Source organism: Periplaneta americana, unplaced genomic scaffold (assembly GCF_040183065.1).
Source record: "Periplaneta americana isolate PAMFEO1 unplaced genomic scaffold, P.americana_PAMFEO1_priV1 scaffold_26, whole genome shotgun sequence".
NCBI classification, from domain to species: domain Eukaryota; kingdom Metazoa; phylum Arthropoda; class Insecta; order Blattodea; family Blattidae; genus Periplaneta; species Periplaneta americana.
The window spans coordinates 820,290-841,444 of NW_027185507.1; the positions used below are offsets into that span (position 1 = coordinate 820,290).

Consider the following 21,155-nt stretch of genomic DNA (forward strand, 5'->3'; position numbering starts at 1 on the left):
TCCCCAAACCTAACACCAATTTCTACATATGGGGGACCCTAAAGGATGTTGTTTATTGGGAAACGCCAGCTACACTGGATGTGCTACGAGAACAAATCAAAATTTAACGTCATGTGCAGCTATGACACTGGACACATTACGGAACTTAGTTCGTGGAGCAGTTCAGCGGCATCAGTAGTGTTTGGATGCTGTTGGTGGTCACTTCGAACACCTACATTAAGCTACAATTTCATGAAAAACGAGAATTTTTTCTCAATTTGTTTCACTGTTTTAGGACCCCATCTTCTTTCATTCAGAGCAGAACTAAGTACAGATCTAATACTTTTCTTCTTAGGCATTATTAACAACTTATCCAACTAAATATAACAACTATAAATAAACTGAACACTACAACTATACTTATTTCACTATTTTTAGGTCTATGTAAATGTTTCTGTGTAAATGGAACACTCAGCAAACGAATATAAACCCTCAACACAAAACTAAACACTCAACTAACGATTATAAATGCACAAAACAAACCAAACAAGGCTGCAGGCCGAGTTTGATAACCAGTCTACTATTGTAATATGAAGTTATGACATGTGTACCGTACAAAGTTTCATCTGCTTTGATAAAAAAAAATAATGTAAAATTGAATATTGTCTAAATGTAAAATTTTTATTGCCAGCTATATACATTTGCTTTGTAGGTGATCGATTCATATAGAGGGCCTTGTACGAGAAACATTTGAAGCTATATACATTTGCTTTGTAGATGATCGATTCATATAGAGGGCTGTGTACAAGAAACATTTGAAGAATGTTATTATTGTCGATATTGTCACCATGACTATTTATAAATATAAGTGTCAATGGTATTGCATTAACAGCTGTATTGATTTATTAATTCCAACAAAATCGCGACAGAGGTATGAAGAGGAATATAAGAAGTTTTAAGACTGTGTAAAAAAAAAAGTAGAGAATATTTCTGAAAAGTTTATGCTTGAATATTGTTAAATGAAAAGTGAAAAGAAGAAATCAAGTTCTCTGTGGATTCATTATTCTATGCTGCGGTGTACGGTATCACTGAAGAAAAACGTGGACATCAATCAGTAAGTAGACACAATAATTGTTAGCTTTTTAAAGCAAAAAAGTGAATTGTGAAAATGTTACCATTAATGTGTATAACAAATAAAAAGCTTACAAGGACAAGGATCCTGCTGATCCAAAGGTGCACTCGGGCATGGGTTCAATTCCAGCTTGTGCTCATTACTGGTAGTTTTTTCCGAGGTTTTCTCCAACCATAAGACGAAAGCGAATGTCAGGTAATCTATGACGAACCCTCAGCCTCATCTTCCCAAATACCATCACGCTATTACCAATACAATCATTGCCAAATATCCTAGTAGTTAATACAGGGTCGTTAAATAACCAACTAAAAGAATTGCAGAGAGCAATCAGTGTAGTATAATGAAGCATTAATGGTTGAAGTGTTGTCAAAACTTTTTAGTGGTGGTGGTAGCAGTATGTGTAAGAAAAGTAAATAGTTGGTGTACTATGGTTGATGTTTAAGAAAGTGCGAAGTTAATACAGTGCTAATAGTACCTCCCTCATGCCATTAACTCTGCTACAGAAAAGAATAATACAATTATGCCTTAATAAACTCTTGATAACCCTTCAGAACTGTTGTATTCAGGATTTAAAGTATTTGACTTCCATCAAATTTATAACAATGTATTATTGAATTTCGTACATAAAAACCGAAATATATTTAATTTATATTCACATAAATCAGTGATGTCAATTGATGCCCATAGGAGCAAGCACATGCTTTAGAGCTCAGGAGAGCCTGTTCAGGGATGGTCAGCACTGATTCAATAGATAAAGGGAAGAGAACTTATTAAAACTGTATCCATGTTAAATTTTAGATTTGTCTGGAAGTATAATTGCATTATAAGAATGTAAGTTTTAATTTTAATGTTCATTTTTCACAAGTTTGATTTTTTTGTTCAAAAGAAATATTTTCTCAACTTTCTTTATAGACAAGTGAAATTTTCAGATACAGGCCTATTTATTTAGTAGCCTTACAGAATGTTTTCGTTAATTTAATATACCGTAAATGCATATTACTGAAGATAGTGTATTGAAAGTTTTGAAAATATTCGCATGGAAATGAATGACTAACAAAGCAACTACTGTTACATCATAAGCAAAAGATACATCCCCATGTGTTGTAAAAATGTCAGCTCTATAGCTTCAGAACATTTCGAGAAAATAATTTAATATTCTGATGATAGGAAGTTGCTCACCAATATCACCTTAAAAGCATAATGCGATAAGAGTTTTGTTATGGAATATTAGTTACACTTAAAACATATACAGCACCTAGGTAACTTTGCTTTGTACTGTAATATTTTCTTGATTAGTTGATTGATTATTTTTATAGGGCTGAAGGTATCATCAATATCAATTACAACTTGTCATGTCATACTCAATCTCTTTTTTTGGGATATTTAGTACAGTATAGTTGTACTACTATGGAATTTATGTGAATATTCCTTCTTAACTCTTAATTATGTTATTAACATTTAAAAACAACTGCAATATTAAGAAATTGGTATTAGTACTTTTGTTTTACAGACAATATAGATAATATCAAACAGAAAGAAGCCATATAAAAATAACGACATAAAATGTCACGTTCCGTTTGAAGTTTGTGCACCACTGTTTTCTTAATCCTACAGGCTGCTTACTCATATACACAACCCTTCCTCTTTCCATACTTAGCGCTTGATGCCCGCGCACGACGTCAAGGTCAGAAAAATGCGCTTGCTTTGACATCACTGACATAAATATAAAACCAAAAGATCAGAAAACACATTATGCTTAACAGAACCTAAATGTATCATAACTGTAGCATATAATCACAGTAGCAACTTCGGTGCAAGGCTTTATAACATGATAACTTAATAGCTAAATTCCCAAATATACACTATCTACAAAAAAGTAATTGGGCACTATTTTTGCCCCTTTAGAACCTCGTGGTACCACCTCTTGTTGCTATAACAGCAGCCACCCTTTCAGGCATGTTTTCCACTAGTTTGTGTGGGATATCCACTGGAATGCGTCGCCATTCCTCTTGCAATATGGCACTCAGTTGGACAATGGAAGTTGGCCGAATTTCCCGAAACCTCAATCGCCGGTCCAATTCGTCTTAAAGGTGCTCAGTGTGATTGAGATCAGGACTCTGTGCAGGCCAGTTCAACTGGTCACCTTATTGTCTGCATGCCACTGCACAGTAGAAACATGACTTCTAGCAATTACTTTTTGGTAGATAGTGTACAATTTACTAATGCTCCTTATTTTAAAAAATCAATTAAAAATTCCTGTCTAGAGAGAAAATTTAAAGTTCAATTATTCTGATATGTTTTTCTTCTTCTTTTTTCTTTTTCTTTTTTCTTTTTCTTTTTTTACTTTTTACTCTGTTATTTAATAAAATATCTTAACATTATGTGGAATGCCCTCTGAGCACGAGTACGTAACTTACTCTTTCTGGGGATGCTAGAATGTTTTTATATAAAAAAGCAATATGTATCTTTGTTCTACGAGGGCTATTCATAAAGTAGCCATTAATTTTTTACAAACCTGTGAATGACGTTACAGAATTGGGTTACAATACGTTTGAAATTGTACACTCTAATTTATTTTTCCACACATTTTCCAGTCACATTGAGACACTTGTCGTAGCATTTGACGAGCTTTGAAATTCCACAATCGTAGAATTCGGCCAACCTACGACGCTGATTCTCAACTCTTCGTCATTGTCAAAGCACTTCGAGCCAAGCCACGTCTTCATGTGCATGAAGAGATGGTAATCGCTAGGTACCAAATGTGGGCTATAGGGAGGGCGATCCAATACTTCCCAGTTGAACTCTTGCAGTTTGGTCGCAATATGACGTGCTGTATACTGCCGGGTGTTGTCATACAGGAAAATCACCCCAGAGCTCAACATTTGTTGTGACGTTTGTTTTAAATTGCGCTTTTCAAGTTTGTTAGTGTGTTACAGTAACGCTCAGCGTTAATTGTGGCATTCCTCTCCAAGAACTCCACTAGCAAAATTCCTTTTCTGTCCCAGAAGACAGTTGCCACAAGTTTCCTCGTGGAAAGTGTTTGACGACACTTTGTGGAATTTTTCAGGGAGTGAGTATGGCCCCACTGCATTGATTGAAGCTTTGTTTCTGCATTCACATACCGCACCCAAGTCTCATCTCCTTTCATAATCTGATCGAGAAAAGCATCACCTTCTCTTTCGTAATGCTCAAGAAAGGACAGTGCTGCTCCCATCGGCTGAGCCTTTTGTTCCTCAGAAAGGAGTTTAGGAACCCATCTGGCAGAAAGTTTCCAGTAGCCCAAATCTTCGGTAGTCACTTTGTACACAAGAGTACGACTAATCTGTGGAAAATCCTCACTAAGCTCTGACATGGTAAACCTGCGGTTTACTCTAACCTTTTTGTCAACCAAACAAATCAGATCTGCATTCACGATACTCGGTCGAGGTTCTCTCTTCATCATGGACATTGGTTCGCCCATTTTTGAACATACGGCACCATCCAATTTTTAACAGTCTCCCGACTTCCGCATTTCTCTTCTCTTCAAACTTTTTCCTACCTTAGTTTTGCATAATGTAAAAATTAATTGAAACATTTAATTTTTACGTGGTTGAAGGTGATTTATATGATGGATTCTCTTGTTCCAGAGATGCCCTGGAATGTGCAGCTAAGCTTATACAAAGAGTGTTTTCTGTTATGAACATTAAGTAAACAGATATATACATACATTCGTATATATGGTCTCGCATCCACATTGAATAATCAAGACAACTATTTTTTGTTGGTAGTCAACATGTAGATACCTATTAATTTTGAGAAAAATTCGTTCCAGCACCGGGAATCGAACCCAGGACGTCTCAACTCTGCGTGCTGACCGCTCTTTCCAACTGAGCTATGCCGGGACACGATGCACGGTGCCAGCCGAACTCTCCTCATTATATCATCAATGGCCTACTACCTGCAATTTAGACATATACCGGTAAGTCATGTATGCAGGAGCACATATTTAAATGACTTTATGGCCAATTTTAACAAGCTTGTTAACATTGATATATACCTATACTCACATATGAAGTCTTGCAATCCTCAGATGTTCGAAAAAGGAGTGCGACACTTTAATCAAATCAGAACTGCAAATCACAGTCAACTTCAATTACTCATGTAGGAAATTTTTACAATTTGTTTGAAACTATTACGCTAGGTAAAATATCTCAAAATACTTTAATTTAAGCCTAACTGCCAAAATGTACAATAAAATTGTTTTTAGTGCCGCTAACTGAATTTAATAATTTTTCAATTTTTTATGTGAAATATTGTAGACCACTTAGTCTCCCATATTTTCTTCAAAAATAGTTGGCAACCCTAGCACCAACACTATTTCTACCCAAGTCTTCAACAGAAATCAGAGTGAAAAGTCCATGTGCTTGTGTAATACTCATACATGTTTTCCATCTATTAGGAATATTCACAGTTTGCTGTATCTTCAAATGATTCTTTGGACATTCTGTAATATTCTGTGAATTTGTCTGGATGCTGTTCTAACTCCACCAATAAAACACTACAAGCACCATGATTTTCAACGTTTTGAACCAATGAATCCGAAACCTATGCCTTTATCTTCGCATTCTTATTATTGACAATAGCAGAAGATCTCCATCTGATGACTCCACACTGAATGACTCATTAGATCAAATAACATGGCGTTATGTGTCACGCTCCATGTGCCATGCATCATGTTTCTTGCATCATCCGGTGTGTTAACATGCAGGGTCGAATCTAGCTACTTGACGCCTCTAGGCAGAGAAAAATATTTCTGCCCCTTATTTCGCCCTATATGCGTCATTTGGATCAAATGAAATAATTGATTCTGCGTCATTATTACTGTTTCTAATATCAGAAACGCCTGACTAAAATGAACCACACGCTGCACTATTTTCGGTAACTGCTGTTCACCACATTATTACACTCTGATGTACCTGGACTCGAACTGGAACAAGCTGGCTATGTTTGTTTTTTAAATAACACATATTTTTGCACTTTTTCTCACCATTTCCTCTCTTTTTATTGCCTTGTCTTTCTCGAGTTTCCGGTATTGTTGTTTAGTCAACTGTCCGAAGACAGGTCTGGAACCCACAAGTGACACCATCAAGGCATCACTCATAAGGCAACTAGGCCAGGAGATAATGGGGTAGGGTGACCAGTTCCTTTCCCCCTCCATTGCATACAACGCTAACTAGCTACATATTACACTAATGAGATTTTAGATGCAGTTCATCCTCTGACACATATCGTCAAATGAGATGTACTGTCTGGTAATAGATTTACATATCAGCCAGAACCTCAATAAGAGGTGTTTCTAGTATTGAGAACCACTGAGATTTTTCCGACTTTCACTCATTATAATGAATATTAAAATATAAATCACCTAGGTACAAAACAACTGCACCCTTTACCGTTTGAAATTAAACTGAACTCCCAAGCGTCCGGCTGATACAATGACTGGCGGTATTTTCTTTGAATTTAAGTCTGAATGGGGAATGCTGAGTGTTGATACTGGCTACTCTTATGACAGAGTTAGCGGCGTTCTCATCAGTTCATTACAAAGCTTGTGATTGCGAGCAACGAGATTTGCCTTCCTAACATATCATAATATAATACCATAAGTTCTTTAATGTTATTATGTGACACTCTCACAGTGAGAGGGCATAACACTTTTTCTGTGCGTTTTCTGACCATTAGTTAATGGAGAAAATGGTGTTAAAAGATAGAGAGAAAGACTCTGCGCTACACTACTACATTTCCAGAAAACTTTAATTTTTCTCTCTGAGTAAAGAACACGTCTGCTTGTCATGTGGTTCTGAAAATGGGTGTATTTCCTGCTTTTGTTGTGTTTATTTAATTTGTGGGATAACGTAATAGTGTATTTGTGTATTACGCTGTGCTAAGTAGGCCTCCTTGAACTTATATTTTTGTAGTGAGTTATAGCGAGGCAATCCACTTTGGGATAGTTTTTTGTGAAATGCTTTCCTCCCATATTCCACACAACAAATCCACCATTTCAGATCGAGATGTTTTCCTCATATTAAGGCGCTGCCACTCTTGTAGTCTTTCATTCCACATATCCTTCAGAGGTTTGAAGCATGCTTTGTCCAGTGGCTGAAGGGTTTCTGTTGTGTGTGGAGGAAGCTTTAATATGGTAATATGTTGCTCTCTAGCTTTTTCTAGAGTTGTCAGGTCCAAATGTGATAGATATCCATCAAATATTAATAGCAAAGGCCTTTCTTTAACCAGACTACATAATTTTATAAACCAATCTTGAAAAATGACTGAAGTCATATACCCTTTGTCAAAACTTGCATAAAAAGTTCCTTTTATGTCATGTTTTCCTTTCCTAGTTGTCCACAAGTGCTGACCAGTAAAAATTATTAATGGAGGAAGCACTTTTCCATCTGCTGAACAACAAGCAAGAATGCTAGTGTTGTCTTTGCCGGATCCTTGTACATTCTGATGTGCCTTCTGACCTTTACCAGCAACACATTTCAATCTTACAGGATTACTGCAAATGTAAGTCTCATCCAAATTATAAATATGAGATGGCTTAACCCCAATGCCTAATGAAGCAGTGACTTCTTCTAATCTATCATAAAATTAATATATGATAAATGGATCGGCAGTGGTTGTTCTTCTGTTCATCTATAATTTCTCCAAATTTCTAATGCTTAGGTTATGTCTTCGTAAGAAATTTGTCATCCAATCCTTTCCTGGCCTTCCTGTGTTGCTATTAAAGGGTGTACTGATGTTATTTTGGGAAACATAGTCGGCTACTACATTTTTTATTTCCTTAGTGGTTAAAGCAAATCCCCACTGAGCCATATCCCTTAAATGCGAAGCCAGCTTTCCTTCAGCCTCTAAACTTATTGCTGTCTTTCTTCCACGTTTCTGCAACATCTGTCCAGAAATACGCCTACTTAATAATGATTTATCTAAATTGTACTTTTTTGCAATGTTTCTCAGTGAATCTTTCTTTTCTTTCCACTCTCCCACAGCACTCTGTGCATCATCTTCATTGATTTTATTCTTTTTCGCATAAGACCTAGGCATTTTATATTTCAAAATTATCGACAACAGAACATTAAATCCTACCATTTAATCTCCGCCAACCAGGAACATATTGGAGGTGGTGTCGCAATGTATATCCACAAGTCTGTTCACCTTACTAAGAAATATGAAACGTTTAATATTAATAATAAAATACAAATCATCTCTATCACAGTCAACAATATAAGTATCATGGGTGTATACTGAAAACCCAGGGAGAATATATCATTACACCAATGGAATCATATTTTAACAAACGTTTCTACTCTTTCAATACTAATATGTGGCGATTTTAATATAGCCAACTTTCATATGCATAGACGATGGCAGCAAATCCATCATCCTCTCATAGAATTTGCTATATTACATGATTGGCAACTTGCATCTGAACATATTTTAACTAGAAAAGGAAGATGGGGTCAGGATGATTCTCAACCAGACTTAATTTGGTCATCCGAAGACTTACTACAGCATATTAATATTAATAAAATTTTGGATACTATGAATAGTGGTCACTATCCGCTTGATATAGATTTATACTTAAACCAAGCCATTTTCCTCAATCAACCTAATCCAGCACAACCCAGACATATTAATAGTAACAGGGTGGATGAGATAATATCTAAATTACAGAGTTTTCAGGATACAATAAAGGATTTTGACGACATACATAACTTGTTAATGGAAGAATGCCGGAAATGTCCTCTCTCTAAACAATCTGCTAGAAATAAAACGCCTCCCAAACCACCTTGGTGGAATGAAACCTGCAACAGAGCAGTCGCCAAACAAGAGGGCTTGATATATGAGAGGAGTTCATAAGCCGGATTAAGTGTAATCTGTCAAGAAGCTTCTCTCAACTACCAGAGGAGCGCCACAAGCAAGCAAAAAATTGCGGGAATTTCAAAAGACTTCTCTTCACCTGCCCTCTATAGCCTATTATTATTTACAATTTATTACTTACAAATACTCTGCACCTCTCTGTTATATTAATATTTATATCAATGTTTGAAATATAACCATCCCTATTAATATTTTGATTTTTTGTCGTTGGAATGAAGATCTCGAGCCAACACCAACAGCATTTTCAGATCGTGATATGCCAGGAAGTGAAGGAAGGAAAAGGATTGTGAAATATGAAATGAATTAGACATGACCTACCAAATCTGTCGTGGTTAGAATGCATTAAATTTATTTAGGTAACAATATTTTTTTCATAAACATACAATATTATATTTTGTTACAATTAACTTCTACAGTCTTATTGCAATACAGAAAGATTTCATGATCCTATTAGTGCAATAATAATTACAATTAACAACATCACAGGGAAGTGTTGTATAAAAAAATCATATGTATACTTGTCTATTGGAAATCGGAGATTATTTCATAAAAAATGTAAAGGCAGTTTATTTAATTTTCTTCAATTTCTAGATATATTATTAGAGTTATTGTGTTATCATCCTCAGTAGAAATCGAAGTCTGCAATGCTGTATTCTTAAAGTCTTATACAAATAAATATTGATGTTGCAAATAAGCGGTTACAATGTGTGTGTGTTTTGCCTTGTGATAACATAGAAGGCTAGTGTAACTGTCATTGTGTTTAAATTATATGAAATGTTAAATATGATATATGCAGTACCTTTCACAAGCTTTGTTTAGTGTGTCGAGAAGATAGCTCCTGTGTTTTATATACAACCCTGGCCACAATGTGTATTACACAATAGCGTATTACCAGGATCACTTTCTGCATCCAGTTTCACAAGCACATGTAAAGTCCAAAAGGCACACAGCTCTTCAAATCTTCGTAATGAAATTTTTATTCTGATACACCATCAGTGCTGAGAGGAACACCTAGATGAAGAAGCTTGACATTGCCCCAGAAGTTTCTCCACTTAGAATGCAGACAGAAATAGTTGAACAACATTCACTCCCGTTCTCTTCCGGAAAGACAGTAACACCAAAAAGGAGGAAAATTCGAAGTCTTCGCATCCAACTGTACCGCTAGAGTATGGAAAGGGAAAACAAGGTACGAGAAGAACTGAAGACAGAACAAGCCCTGTGCACAATGAGGCAAGTTGTGCCTAAGCAATTACATGAACCAATAAAGAAATTGTACAGCTCTTGTTCACAATTTGCTCAGGGATGTCACTGCTCATCAGAATTGAAATGTAAAACCCTTAATATTTACTTACAAAGTCCAAGTGCAACAGAATTTTCAGAAAGTCATTGAAATTTCCTTCTAAAGCCATACTTCTACATAAGTTTGCTAAATATACAAATGATGCTGATTTTGTGAGAAAATATTATATGAGCTAAAATATGCTTGTGACAAAATGACTGCCAGGTGAGCCGCGCTGTCACATGTGCAATGAAATGCCACTAAATATCAGTTTAACTTGTAGCAATAATAATGAGGATACTGTTGATAGGTTTGGAAAACACTCATTATCAGGTAAAACTGCAAATCAGGTGCTTGTGTGTGTTTACGGCAACTGGTCTTTGTCATAATTACAAGCAGGTACAGAATTAGTTTTTAACAAATTCCGGTACTCCTGATACATAGCTAGTAGATCTTATTTTCAATGCAGTTCAGGCATTACAGAACATTGGCCTTAAGGTAGTAGCAACTGTATATGAGCATAGGCTTAATAATCAAAAAGCTTACATCTTGCTTGGGGTAAAGCCAGATCAACCATTCTATTCAGCAAATGGTCAGATAAGAATTGTTTAATTTTTTTACACAAACCATCTCTTAAAATGTATACGAAATATGTCGAAAAAGTATAATGCAATAGTTCAAGACCGATATAGGAAAATGGAAACACGGACATTAAGCCATGCAGTAGCTGCAGACATTTCCTGCTAGCCAAGACTGGCAGTACATGCAGGAGATGCAACACATAGAGCAGAATTTGTAGGCAACATGGACAAGACATTTGATTCACTGAATGGAAGTACAGTTTTCGAGAATAGGAAGACAGTATGTGCGGCTGTGGAAGAAAAGTCTATGCGTGTATTCACCTGGAATGAAATGTTGAATTTTTAGTAGTGTCAATTTTATAAATAGTGACAAACTGTGCATGTGCCATCCACATCTCGTTGAATTTATGACTTAAATGGAGCAAAATTACTATGGGAAGTTGTTAAAAATTTACACTGATATGCACTCGCTCTAAATTTGGAGTATTAATCAAGATTATTTAGAGATTTACTTTTGCATAATTAGAAATAAGGATGGTAGAACAAGCCAGATAACTCTTCCTGCAATGATATTCAGTACAGTAATCGGGCATTGCTGCTCAAAAGAATGTTATGTTCTAGTAACAAATGAAATTGTGAAAGAGGTTAATAGCTGGTGAGGGAATCTTTTAATTTCTCCGATGTTGATAATGAGATCGTGAATGCAAATGCATTATAATATATTGCTGGTTATATTGGTAAGAAGGCATGTGATGCTAAACAGTGTGTTTATTGTCGTGCAGCTCTTTCAGAAATGAAAAATACTTACAAGAGGGCATAACATTCATGTTCAAAGAATATGAAAAAGTAAATGAAGATCCTCAGTTGCCCTCAACGCATTTATTAGAATGTGTAACACTGATGACCAAAATGTTTCATAACAGCTTAGAAAATCTGCTGTCAGACAATGATATAATAAAGCAATTTAATAAGCTTTATTCATGATAGTGTTAATTTTGATTTTCTTTCACACTGTAACTTCGAATGCAAAAATTATTTTTTTTCTCACTATAATGTTAAATCAATGCAAGACTCAGAAAACTGAATGAAAATATGTCTTCTGATAATGTCAAAAAAAAAAAAACAAAAAAACAAAATTCATCTTGCACCAATAAATTGCTAACATTAAATAGCATAAATGTAATATAATCTGAAATTATATTACATAAAACTCCATTTTATTGATGCAGGACTTTTTTCATTTTCTTTCCTTCCTTTCTGTAATCATCACTTGACAGATTTTCATTCATTCACCGTAATCTTGCATGAATCAGCACTCTTGTGAACAACGAAACCAAATATCTTTTACAATCAGAATTACAATTAGGTGCAAGGAAATCAAAACAAACTTCATCCTGAATGAGGCTAGTAAATCTCTGTACTACATCAGACATAGAAATCAGGTTTTTGAAGTTATTATCAAACTTATGTGTCATATCTTCAACACATTTAAGTAAATTCGCTGAAGGATATTGGAGACCATTCGTAACTTTTTCATATTCCTTAAAAATAGGAAATGTTATACCAGCTGGGAGGACTTTTTCAGAGTCAAGAACAGCTGTGCAACAGTAATTACAGCACTGTTTTGCAGAACAGAGCTTTATGGCAAGATAACCAGAACATAAAACATAGCATTCCTGTTAACAAGATCATTACTCAGATCAGAGAAATTACAACTGCGTGCAATGAACTGATTCACCTCAGAGTTTGGTGGGTTAACCACCATCTCACAACTAGTGCCTGTTGACCCTATAGATGCTAGGACAACATCATAGTCAATTTCACAATTTCCCTTGTCACTACATATTAGCATATTCTGGGCAGCAACTGCTTGGAAAGCATAACAAAAGTCGTTACACGAAGGGTTGTCTCTATTACCACCTTTCCTTCTGATTATACAAAATGTATTTTCCAAACAATTTTGGTTTATCCTCCCCATCAAAAGTGAGTGCATGCCCTCTTTCTTAGCAACCTCCCACAACAATTTTGCAGCATAAAAATGTTGTACCCAACCATATGTGGATGGTGCATGTATTGTCTTTCCTTTAGTATTTATAAATTGGACAGACTGAAAAAAACTCGCCATTTCCTCCCAGACTCCATGGCGGCTGGTACCTTCCTTCACTGCACCACATAATGGCTTCATAATGTCCGTCATCACTCTGCCATTTAATGAATCAAAAGCTTTATCCACATAACCTACGAATTTTCCAGTGTGTACTCCTCCTTCAAGCATCCCAAAAGATGACATCGTGAGAATGGCTGCAGCAAACTCTTGCTGTTGTGTGCACCCTCGTAACTCTCAAACCAGACACATAAACATCTTTCTCAGTTAGTTTAGTCGCACGAAACTCATTATCTTTATCTGAGTTATATAACTGCACAATGTGCTCCCATTTTGCAGTGTAATTATCGTAAAACTTAGCAGAATACTTTTTGAACATGTTTCGTGTACTTTTAATCAAGTGTGGACTGTCAAAAAATGCTACAATTTTCCTGTCATTGACTGTAAAGGAGGGCAGATCTGTAGTAACTTCCAATAAATGATACGCCTTTTGATTGTTAGAGCCCTGATCACAAACAGTAGCTACTACTTTTAAACCAATGCTTCTCAGCTTCTCTATTGCTTTGACAATGAGTTCAACTCATGTATTGCTAGGGGTGCTTGAATGTGCTAAGAAATAGCCCAGAACTTGTTTGTAATTACTTCAAATATCTCTAACCATAAACACAAGACCTTGGTTGGTAATTCTATCTGATGAATAATTGCCAGAATACCTCTCAAAGCCATCTACGATGTCTTCATTACTATTGTAGCACAAGTTTGCTTTTAAAGACATTTCATCCCACATAAGGCAACACAGTTTGTCAGTCTCAGTTATCTTACTACAGGCATTCCTTAGTATGTCAAATAGTTTATCACTAAAACCATCATCAGTGGTAACTAAAATTAATGACGATCTGGACTCAATCTGGACATGGACACGGAAATTCCGACTTAAACTAAATCCAGAAAAATCATAGTCAATCAATGTGGACCATTCACGTTTGTTAAGCACTATTACCATACCAAATTTGTCCCCGATTAAAATATACGGCACCGAAATTCCGTTCAGTGAATCAGTAAAGAATCCAGGTGTTTATGTGGATAAAAGTTTAAATTGGAACATTCAAGTTTCAGAAACCTGCAAAAAAGTATTCTCATTAATACACTCGTTTAGGCGATTGAAGAATTTTCTACCCTTTTCCATGAAAAAAAATATTAATGCAAACACTCGTGATGCCCCACTTCGATTACTGTGATATTCTGTTTATTGACCTAAGCGTTACTTCGGCGCAGAGACTACAACATGTTCATAATATGTGCGTCCGTTTCGTCTGCAATATTCGCCGGGCTGATCACATAACACCATCCCTCGAAATGTTGTCCTGGCTCCGTCTAGAAGATCGTAGGAAAATCCACTGTCTTTCCCTTCTCTTTCACATATTGCATTTCTCCACTCCTGTCTATCTTGTGCCTCGTTTTCAAAATTTATCCACCCATCATAACCTAGACACACGATCACAACACTCCTCAATATTATCCATTCCCTTCCACCGAACATCCTCATATTCATCTTCTTTCACTGTGGCTGTTCCTCGGCTTTGGAATTCCCTACCGAGTAATGTCAGGGACTGTCAGACATTAAACCAATTTAAGAATACACTAACAAAATATTTTTCTAACAAATCTTTTAACAATAATAGCTGTTTCAGGTTTCTCAATGTTTAATGGTTATATATATATATATATATATATATATATATATATATATATCACAATTAAATATCTAAATTATCTCATTATTATTATTATTATTATTATTATTATTATTATTATTATTACTATTACTATTATTATTATTATTATTATTATTATTATTATTATTATTATTATTATTATTATTATTATTATAACTATTTCTTACCAATGTTTATTATTGTCACACTAACATTACTTATCCAACTTTAATTATTTACTTTCATGTTGTTTTATGGTCTAGATATTAATGTAATAACTATGTAAGCAATTGTATTCAATTAGAATTAGAGTCTGGCTGGGCGGAAGAGAAGGCCTACTGGCCTTAGCTCTGCCAGATTAAATAAATAAATAAATTATTATTATTATTATTATTATTATTATTATTATTATTATTATTATTATTATTATTACTTTTGCAATACTCTAAGCAATGGAGGCTTTGAAGGGAAATTTAATAACTTCCTAATCATCCTATAGGAACTTGGGCTCTGTAAATAAATGTTAAGAGCCTTTGTTTTCATTTCTAGTGACCACCAATTCCTCTGTACACACTGTGCATCTGAAGAGATACAATTTCTTACTGGTTGATATAATAGCCCAGGAACCTTACTCTTTATACATGCTAGGGCAGTGTGTATCTTCGGTTCTTTCTGCGTAGTCTTGAGAATTCTTCCTCTCGAACGATGCAATTGTACTCAGAGATGCGAATCTTTCTCCTCTTTGGTGTTAGGTCCCGCAGAATCTGTATAAAACGAAACAACAGAAAATATATAATTATAAACTAACAGTAAGAGTAAGCAGGCCTATAACACCACGAATAGAGGGTGCAGTTATGGGGTCTACTAAGCCCAATACAGGCTACTTATCTTTTCCTATAAATAACAATTACATAATCTTCAATTTTGACAGAATATACTGTATGTGTGTAGTTCTGAAGCATTAAAATTGAATATCATCGGCTTATTTTAAAAAATCTTGTAACTGCATTTCAGAAAATTGCACATAAGAACTTTTTATTTTTATACCCAGCTAACAATTGTTATGCATTTGTTGTATACAAAAAGTAGAAGCATTTTCATACTAACGAGGTGTTATCAGGAGACGCATTTTAAAAAATAATAAATTTGGACTTGGTTTTAGAAGTAAGCTGATGATACCTAAGAAGTATATGGTTACCTTGACCGATGGAGATAGCCTGAACTTTGCAAGGTATGGCTTCTCTATTCAAATGTGTGCAGAGGGTACTTGTGAAGTACTTATCTTCAAAATGGTCCACACACATCGAAAGCTGTTATGCAATTTCTTGGGCAGATTCACCTTTAGGTCTTCTCTGCCCATTGCTTCTAGCCATCCCTTGTATCTGAAATAAAAAAGGGAAATAAAAATAATAGGATAAATATAAATAATATAATGTATCTATAATACAATATAATATAACATAATATAAATATAAATGATGAGCACAGGAACACTATTTCGTGGTACCTTGTAAAATCACTGGGATATGCTAGAAAATGAAAAGAAATTGCTCCAGTGACCTTAAAGATAAAATATAAATTATTCCTCCATTTGTAATACTTTTTTGGTTAGCCTTTTTATATGTTGAAAATTTGTAGTAAAACGGTTTAAGTATAAACTACCATGTCTCAGTGCATCTGATCCCTTCGATTTTCTGCTTTATCTGAGTGATTTTATAAAGAGATACGAACAAGCGTTCCTGTGATTATCATTCTGTACTTTGCCTCATCACACATGACGGAATAAAGTTACTTAAATCACTGAAAATAACTTCTAAAATTGTAGCAAACCAGATAAATCAAACATCAGTGTCGTGTGCAGTAGGGTACCGGAGTTTCAGTACAAAGAATAACTGCAATAGATCCTTCTCTTGAAAAATATCCACCACGTGGTATTGTTAATTTAGATGAATACATAATACAGAAATTAAATATAATACATATATGTATTATGGAATGGCCATGGAATGAGATCGGAGAAACAGAACAGTTTGACGTTATTTATGTGAACTTATTAGTGTCATTTAAGGTGTTTCGACTTATTTTATGTAAGATATACATAGTAATTATTCTTTTTTAAACAAAGTGGTATTCGCATAATGATTTATTGAATGACTTTTGGAAAATAGTGACTTTTTCGCCTTGTTTCCTGCAATGTTGTGTGTTGCTATAGACGTTTTATCAACAACGTCCAGGTTTTATTGGTTTTGCATATCGTGATATGAAAGTTTTATAGTTCTGTGCTGTGTCTGATATAAGTTTTGGAATATACTGTAGGTGAGACTATTGCGATATATGAGACTTTACAAATACCATATATTATTATTAATTTATAGACCCTTACTTGGTCAAGTATAAGCAAATCTTTTATATTTCTTACTACATGGAGGCTGCAACAGGAGAAGAGTCAACCGACATAAATAATATTTCTTTAGATACTTGTAACACAACACAGAGTTCTAATCAAATTCAGTGTGATTATTGTGAAAAATGTTCCTTAAATTCAACATACATATTAGTAAATCCCACCCAGATATTCATCGAGAATGTCTCATTCGTAAACAACCCCGATGTTCAACTACCGTGTGGAAGAACAATTCCAATAATTTAACTAATAATTCTGAAAACCACTCTACTGCTAATACAAGTCCTTTATCTTTCTACAAACAAAATCTTTCTACTTGGAAGGATAAATTTAGCGCACAGTTATCCGACAATGTGTTTGATGATGTGACACAGCAATTCCTGATTTTCTTATCCGAAGCAATTGATTATCTACCTGGACCCAAACATCCAACCAGGAAATATTACGAAGCAAGAAAACTAAAGAAAAATTTAAATAACCAGAGGACTTACAGCAGATCCACTAACCCAGAAAGAGCCACAAAACGAGACCGACAGAAAAGAAAAAACAGATTTCTTTATGAGAAAACACAATTTGATTACTTCAATCAATGGCGGAAAGCAATAAGAACAGTACTGAGTCAAAATAAACCAACGTGCAAATTAGATGTCAGCGAGATGCAACAACTTTACAGTTCAAATTTTTCTCAACCAAATAACAATATTCGATCAGAATATCCATCCCATTACACCGAAGCAGAAATACCCGAATTAGATGAAACATTCCAGAAATCTATCACCAAGTCAGAAGTTGCGCTTTCAATATCTCGAATCGCGGTGGACACCGCTCCTGGCCCAGACCACGTCCTGATGAGAGTTCTGAAGGATGATACTGCTGCAGAAATCATCTCCTCCATAGCTACAAGAATGCTCCATATTGGGCACGTACCTCCATGCTTCCAGACCGCAAGAAGTGTTCTCCTTTATAACTCTGGTGACGAAAATGACTTTAAAAACTGGAGACCAATTACTATTTGTTTCGTGTTACGTAGGGTAATTGAATGCATCCTCGATAAATATCTTCGGGAATACATAAAATTCAATCCTCATCAGAGGGGATTTACACATTCTCCAGGAACAATAGTTAATACATCCCTTCTCAGGTCCACTTCAATGTCCGCAAAATCTAAAAAATGTGATGCAACTCTCGTTTTCCTTGACGTTAGTAAGGCATTCGATAATATCGGGAACTTGCACCTATCAAACACATTAGATAGCTTGCTTATTCCAAGCTTGTTGAAAACGTTAATTTTGAAACTTCAACTAAATAATTCCACTAGAATAGAAAACAATCATAAAAAAACTAATCCCATTGGTTTGCGAAAAGGAGTTATGCAAGGATTGCCCCTTTCACCCGCATTATACAATCTGTGTACTGATCACATCCTTAATGAAATGTCAGAAGACTCGATCGCTGCCAAATAAGGTTTCAATCTTGTTTCAGGTTTAAAACCTATTACTGTACTTGGTTTTGTAGATGATACTGTTATCATAGCTAAAAACAAAAACTCTGCTTTAGAACTCGCAAGGATGCTATTGATCGTTTCAAAGCTATTGGTTTAGATATAACTTACTTACAAATGGCTTTTAAGGAACCCGAAGGTTCATTGCCGCCCTCACATAAGCCCGCCAGCGGTCCCTATCCTGTGCAAGATTAATCCAGTCTCTATCATCATACCCCACCTCCCTCAAATCCATTTTAATATTATCCTCCCATCTACGTCTCGGCCTCCCTAAAGGTCTTTTTCCCTCTGATCTCCCAACTAACACTCTATATGCATTTCTGGATTCGCCCACACGTGCTACATGCCCTGCCCATCTCAAACGTCTGGATTTAATGTTCCTAATTATGTCAGGTGAAGAATACAATGCGTGCAGTTCTGTGTTGTGTAACTTTCTCCATTCTCCTGTAACTTCATCCCGCTTAGCCCCAAATATTTTCCTAAGCACCTTATTCTCAAACGGTTTAGATATAAATGTAAATAAATCTGTAGCTATTAATATTTCTCGCGGTAAATTGCATCCAAATCAACTAAACATTTCTGATGACACTACTATCACATGCTTAACTGCAAATGAGCATGTACGCTACTTAGGTTTTTCTGATGTTTGTATATTCGATTCCCAAACCGTTTTAAACGACCTGAAAACTAGATTAGATTTGCTAATTTCGTCTCCTTTATTACATCCTGATCAAAAGTTTTGTATATTAAATTCCTCAATTTGCGCATCATTAATCTACACATTTCAGACAATACCCTTGAAAACAATACCCAATACTTTTTTAGATAACGCTGATAAAATTATTAAAAGCACTCTGAAAGAAATTTTGCAACTACCAGCTGACACACCCGATTCTATGATATATACACATCGTAAATATAAAGGTCTTGGTCTTTTATGGTATGCTGGAAATCCATGCTACAACACATTAACGGCTTAAGGGTATTACACAAAACTAATGATCCTTACATTACTTCCACTAGGGACCTTATTGAGGAGAGTAAAACATGTTTAAAGAGCCTTAAATTAACTCCTGCTAATTCTTTTTTAAATAATCGTGAAAATTTTGTGGACTCTCGAAAAGTTAGAGACGCTTTAAGAGACAAAGAATTTGAAAATTTGTGTACATTGTAACAAAAGGGTAAAGGAGTGATTCTTAACAAAGAGTTCCCCCCAGCAAACAGCTGGATAAGAAATCACAAAGGTCTAACGCTCTCGGAATGGATAGACGCCCTTAAAATGATAGGCTATGTCGCTCCGGTCCGAGCTGTACTGGGTAGAAGTCGGAATGGTACCCGCTGTAGGCGCTGTCTCAGCGAGATTGAAACTCTTCCCCATATCCTTGGCTTCTGCCCCTATAGTGAGGCCCTTCGCAACATCCGTCACCATGCTGTCTGTTCTATGCTGGCCGAGGCACTGAAGGAAGTAGGGTTTACAGTCCATCAAGAGGTGCAGGGACTAGCCACACAAGGAAGTGTTTGGCGAATTGATATCATTGCCATTAAGAACAACTCGGCAAATATTCTTGATCCCACCATCAGATTTGAGACACATGCAGATCAACTGCATGAGGTGGACAGTGAAAAGAAACGGATCTATGAACCAACAATCCCATTCTATAAAGATAAATATAGCCTGTCCCACATTGATGTGATAGGTCTGATGGTGGGAGCACGAGGTACCATACCCTCCTTCTTTGCCAACAAATGTAAAAACTTGGGCCTAACACACAGCATTGTGAAGGAAATAGCCATTAGTGCCCTCAAAGGATCGGTTCAGATATTGAGAAATCATTTGTATGGGAGTGATAATGGAAATTTCAAGTTATCTTAACCGATGGCTGTTAATTGGTTTAGATATCAATGCCAATCAATCCGTACTATTATTTTTCTCGTGGTATATGGCATTCAAATCATTCTAACCTATCTGATGATATTTCCCCCCCTTTCTTAACTGTAAATGATCACAAACGCTACTTAGGTGTAAATTTTTCTGACATTTTGCATATTCGATTTCCTAACCGTTTCAAATGTATATCATTTTACCTTTTAGGTGTGTTTCCAAATTGTATGTAATACGCTTTATCAAATCTGGCAACCTTTCCATAAGGGAAGCTAAATTTATTATTATATATAGATGTGTGTGTGTGTATATATATATATATATACATATACACACACACACACACACACACACGAATAGTATCCGGTATCTTATATAATTTATAATGATGCACGTGACTAGAAAAATCTACAGTACATCACATTTGTTTAAGTGATAAAATTACTATTATTGTAAATGAAAACTCACCATTCACTATCTCGCGATATTTTGAAGAAACACTTATTTGAGTGGCTGTCCTTCTTATTTCTATAATTCAAATATTCACACTTCACATACGATGGCATCTTTCACAGTACACAACAGATACAAGACAAATCAAGATGTCTTCCTTCTCCTTCTGTTCTTTCTTTCACCTTCCTACCTTAACAGGACTGACAAC

At 35.5% G+C, this 21,155-nt stretch overlaps 1 protein-coding gene across 4 annotated transcripts in view; it reads left to right on the forward strand.

Annotated features, from left to right (window-relative positions):
• LOC138693957 (uncharacterized) overlaps window positions 1-21,155 on the forward strand; it is a 130,706-nt gene that overhangs the window by 42,731 nt on the left and 66,820 nt on the right. Inside the window, exons 1-2 of one of the 4 annotated variants that reach the window (XM_069817685.1) lie at window positions 811-1,093; window positions 4,923-5,069. The exons of 1 other annotated variant lie outside the window; for it this stretch is intronic. In XM_069817685.1, coding sequence (XP_069673786.1) covers window positions 999-1,093; window positions 4,923-5,069 — 242 coding nt within the window. In that variant the 5' untranslated portion in view covers window positions 811-998. Of the gene's footprint in view, window positions 1-691; window positions 711-810; window positions 1,094-4,922; window positions 5,070-21,155 lie in introns of those variants that run through there. 2 more of the 4 variants (XR_011330640.1, XM_069817687.1) reach the window with 2 other exon arrangements.